General features: G+C 39.6%; 1 protein-coding gene across 1 annotated transcript in view; it reads left to right on the top strand.

Moving 5' to 3' along the window:
* Positions 1-1,552: 1,552 nt before the first annotated feature.
* Positions 1,553-3,274, top strand: part of Pmar_PMAR007085 (hypothetical protein) — a 7,605-nt gene continuing 5,883 nt past the window's right edge. Inside the window, exons 1-4 of the mRNA XM_002778245.1 lie at positions 1,553-1,651; positions 1,699-1,792; positions 2,751-2,865; positions 3,147-3,262. Of these exons, the coding sequence (XP_002778291.1) occupies positions 1,565-1,651; positions 1,699-1,792; positions 2,751-2,865; positions 3,147-3,262 (412 nt within the window). The 5' untranslated portion in view covers positions 1,553-1,564. The remainder of the gene's footprint in view (positions 1,652-1,698; positions 1,793-2,750; positions 2,866-3,146; positions 3,263-3,274) is intronic.

Below are 3,274 nucleotides of genomic sequence, written 5' to 3'. Positions count from 1 at the left end.
TATCAACACCTTGGTTTCGAGGTGCAGTGCCCCCTGAGGGGCTTATCGAGATGACTTCGACCCCCCAAAGAGGGTCAATTCCCCATCAACATGAGGACGAGCAGAGGCGCTCAGGCTAAGGGGCTGTTCCTCGACGACGACGATGAGTTTGTTTTCGATGATGAAGATCTTGGAGCTTTCTAAACGTGAATGATATACTTTCTCGGCGAACCTGCTTTGTCAATTTCCGTCATTTTAGTGTGTTGCGTTAATCGTCGTTATGAATTCACTCAGAAGGTGTCACAATATAAACCATGTTCATTAACATCGTTCGTTTCTAATATGGGGGGGGTGAGGAAATAGGGAGAAATAGATATACGTAGGTTGTAAGGGTTTATACCCACGGAAACCCGACGGCTCTTACCTAGGAGATGGGCCTTATCCAAGTGATGGCTCTCATCCTTGAGGATTGTCAGAATTCCTCGAGAGTTGTCAAATGGACGAGCTCGAAACGATAAGGGCGAGCGAGAAAAACGTCCTTGAGAGATCGCAAAGTTCCTTGAGTAAACGTGTATTTGGTTGGCTGGTTCCATCCCACTAGTACTCATACACAAGGGTAGTTTTTGGTTAATATCCTTATATGAAAACTTAACCTTTGCGTCACATAGTCATACGTGCTACTTGAATAATGGTAAGATAGCAAGATATTCTCACGTCAGTGACTGAAAAATTCGGAAAAAATTTGAAAAATTCTGAAAAATCTAATTCGCGAACCGCGACCGTTACTGAAATAGCGAAACGGTGAAACGGTTAGATACGATCTTGCTCACTTGAGTTTCCTCAATGGTACTGTCGTCACAGGACACTAGTACGCAGCCACATAGCGGGACTTAGAGCATGATTACTGCGAGGTAGCCGTAGTTCATAACTGTAGCCATCTTGGCTCAAGTTTCCCTTCTTCTTCTCTGCCTCGCGTTAGCCAATGTCGGCGCCGTCGTCCTCATCGCAACCCCACAAGGTTCTCTACTAGTAGATATTAGTAGATTCATTCCGTTCGAGTCCTATTATATTTTTTTTTCATGTATTTGCTTTCACGTATACTCCAAACAACGTTTGGACTGATTTCGCAGACGCTTAGTTTTGTTCAACAAAAATTGTTGGAAAATTATCCGGAATGAATTCGGTGCTGCTGTTTTCAATTTAGCAATATATTTTTTTCAAACGATTTCCATCTGGCTTCCACTTTTCTTTATAGTTTTTTATAGTTTTCTTTGCAGTTTTCTTTTTAGTTTTCTTATTTTTCTTTTTAGTTTTCTTTGTAGTGTTCTTTATAGTTCTTTATAGTTTCTTCATATTTTTCTTTACAGTTTTCTTTTTAGTTTTCCTTGTAGCGTTCTTTATAGTTTTTTTAGTCTTCTTTATAGTTTTCTCTATAGTTTTATTTGTAGTTTCTTTATAGTTTCTTCAAATTTTTCTTTACAGTTTTCTTTTTAGTTTTCGTTGCAGTGTTCTTTATAATTTTTTTAGTTTCTTTATAGTTTTCTTCATAGTTTTCAGTTTTCTTTATTTTTTTCGTTGATAAATTATGAATACTAATGAGGAAGCTTCTGAGACCCCCGTCATCAGGCACACTAAGAAGCCACTGTTGCGAATACCCCTATGGTTCTATTTTGTAGCCTCTATGTAGAGTGTTTGATACAATGTGCTTGTTCTTCTCAGCTATCTACGTGCGTGGTTTCGTTGGTGATTGCTACTGCTATTAATGTTGGAGTAGCGTATGCGATGTACCCTCCTGATATTGCGGCGGAAACCGGTAGGAAAAAGTTGATGTCGTTTCCATATAGTGGAGTCATCCAGCTCTCTGAAATAACGTTCCTAAGGTCCCGCTGAGACTAGGAAAAATGTTCCAATGGGGAAAATCCCGAAAATTGGCCGAAAATATGTTCCTAGCCGTTTTGAAAGTCCAAAATTCGACTCCAGTTTTACGTGAAGTGGCGTAAAACTCCATGTGAAAAAACGCGATATTCGCGCTATACAAAATTGGCCGAAAATATGTTCCTAGCCGTTTTGAAAGTCCACAATTCGTTCCCTCCGGGAACATTTCGAGTCCCTCGATGACTATATGAAGTCTCCGCCCGTCGGAGACTTCACATATGACGTGTTATTTTCCGAGTGTAATAAGAATCGATCTGAAACTATATCGCATAAACAATGTAAACATTGCTATGAACATGTGATGTGATAAAAGTAACCTTTCGAGACTATGATAGCGACAAGTTGTTCACTATCATTAATCCCGGAATAGAAAACACACATATCAAATTGGCACTCAGCACTGTAGCAAGATGAAGATGGTCTGATTTTTGAGGCAGTTTGAGCGCTCGAAATTTCAATAGTGGAGTTGAATTTTATTCAACAATTGCTGTTAATTCTGCCCGCGGTACGTTTTACGCGAAATCGTGAAATATGTTTTTCACTAGAGCGCATCAGTTTTCATCAGTTTCGATTGTTGTCGTTTGTGTTGAGGTCAGTGCGGCAATATATGCACATGGTCAACTACATGTGTTGCTAGGAATATGGAAATTTTGAGGAATTATCGTTGGTTTTTGTATACTTATACCCAAAATCGTGTGATTTTTTTTGCCATGAAATAATGAGGAAAATGTATGCTCGATAAAATTTTGAGCATATCCTGGAAACTCCTACGCTTAGCTTCGACGTAGTTTTTGTACTTACGTACGAGCTCAGTTGAGTAAAGCCAACATATTCAGGTGTATGGGCTTGGCCGTCTACTATCTGTGGCGACTTGGTAATTACCGCCGCGGCATCTTTTCTCATCACGTGGCTGCTCGCTCCTACGATAGGACTCAACGATTTCATAAAAGGGTGATATATGGGAACAACGTCAAATGGTGATTCGCTCTAGTGATGTGAAAAACAAATTTCAAGGCGCGAATATCGCGTTTTTTCACGGAGTTTTACGCCACTTCACGTAAAACGGGTGGTGAAACTCCATAGTCTATAATATAAAACTATTTCATAATATAGTTATATGGAGTTAATAATATATGGAAAACATATTTTACGACTAGTGTATAGCGCGAATATCGCTTTTTTTCACGGAGTTTTACTCCACTTCACGTAAAACGGGTATGTTTGAGTGTCAGATTTCCGATAGAAACTAAACCTTCAAGTTTCCCAGTGGTGACAAGAAAGTTATCGGGGTCCTTGTTCATGATTAACCCCGTGTTTGGGAAGGATCCGGAAAATCCGATTTCGGGATGTAATAATGGTG

Source organism: Perkinsus marinus, assembly GCF_000006405.1.
Source record: "Perkinsus marinus ATCC 50983 genomic scaffold scf_1104296950272, whole genome shotgun sequence".
NCBI lineage: Eukaryota > Perkinsozoa > Perkinsida > Perkinsidae > Perkinsus > Perkinsus marinus.
This window is presented reverse-complemented; position numbering and strand designations above follow the sequence as displayed.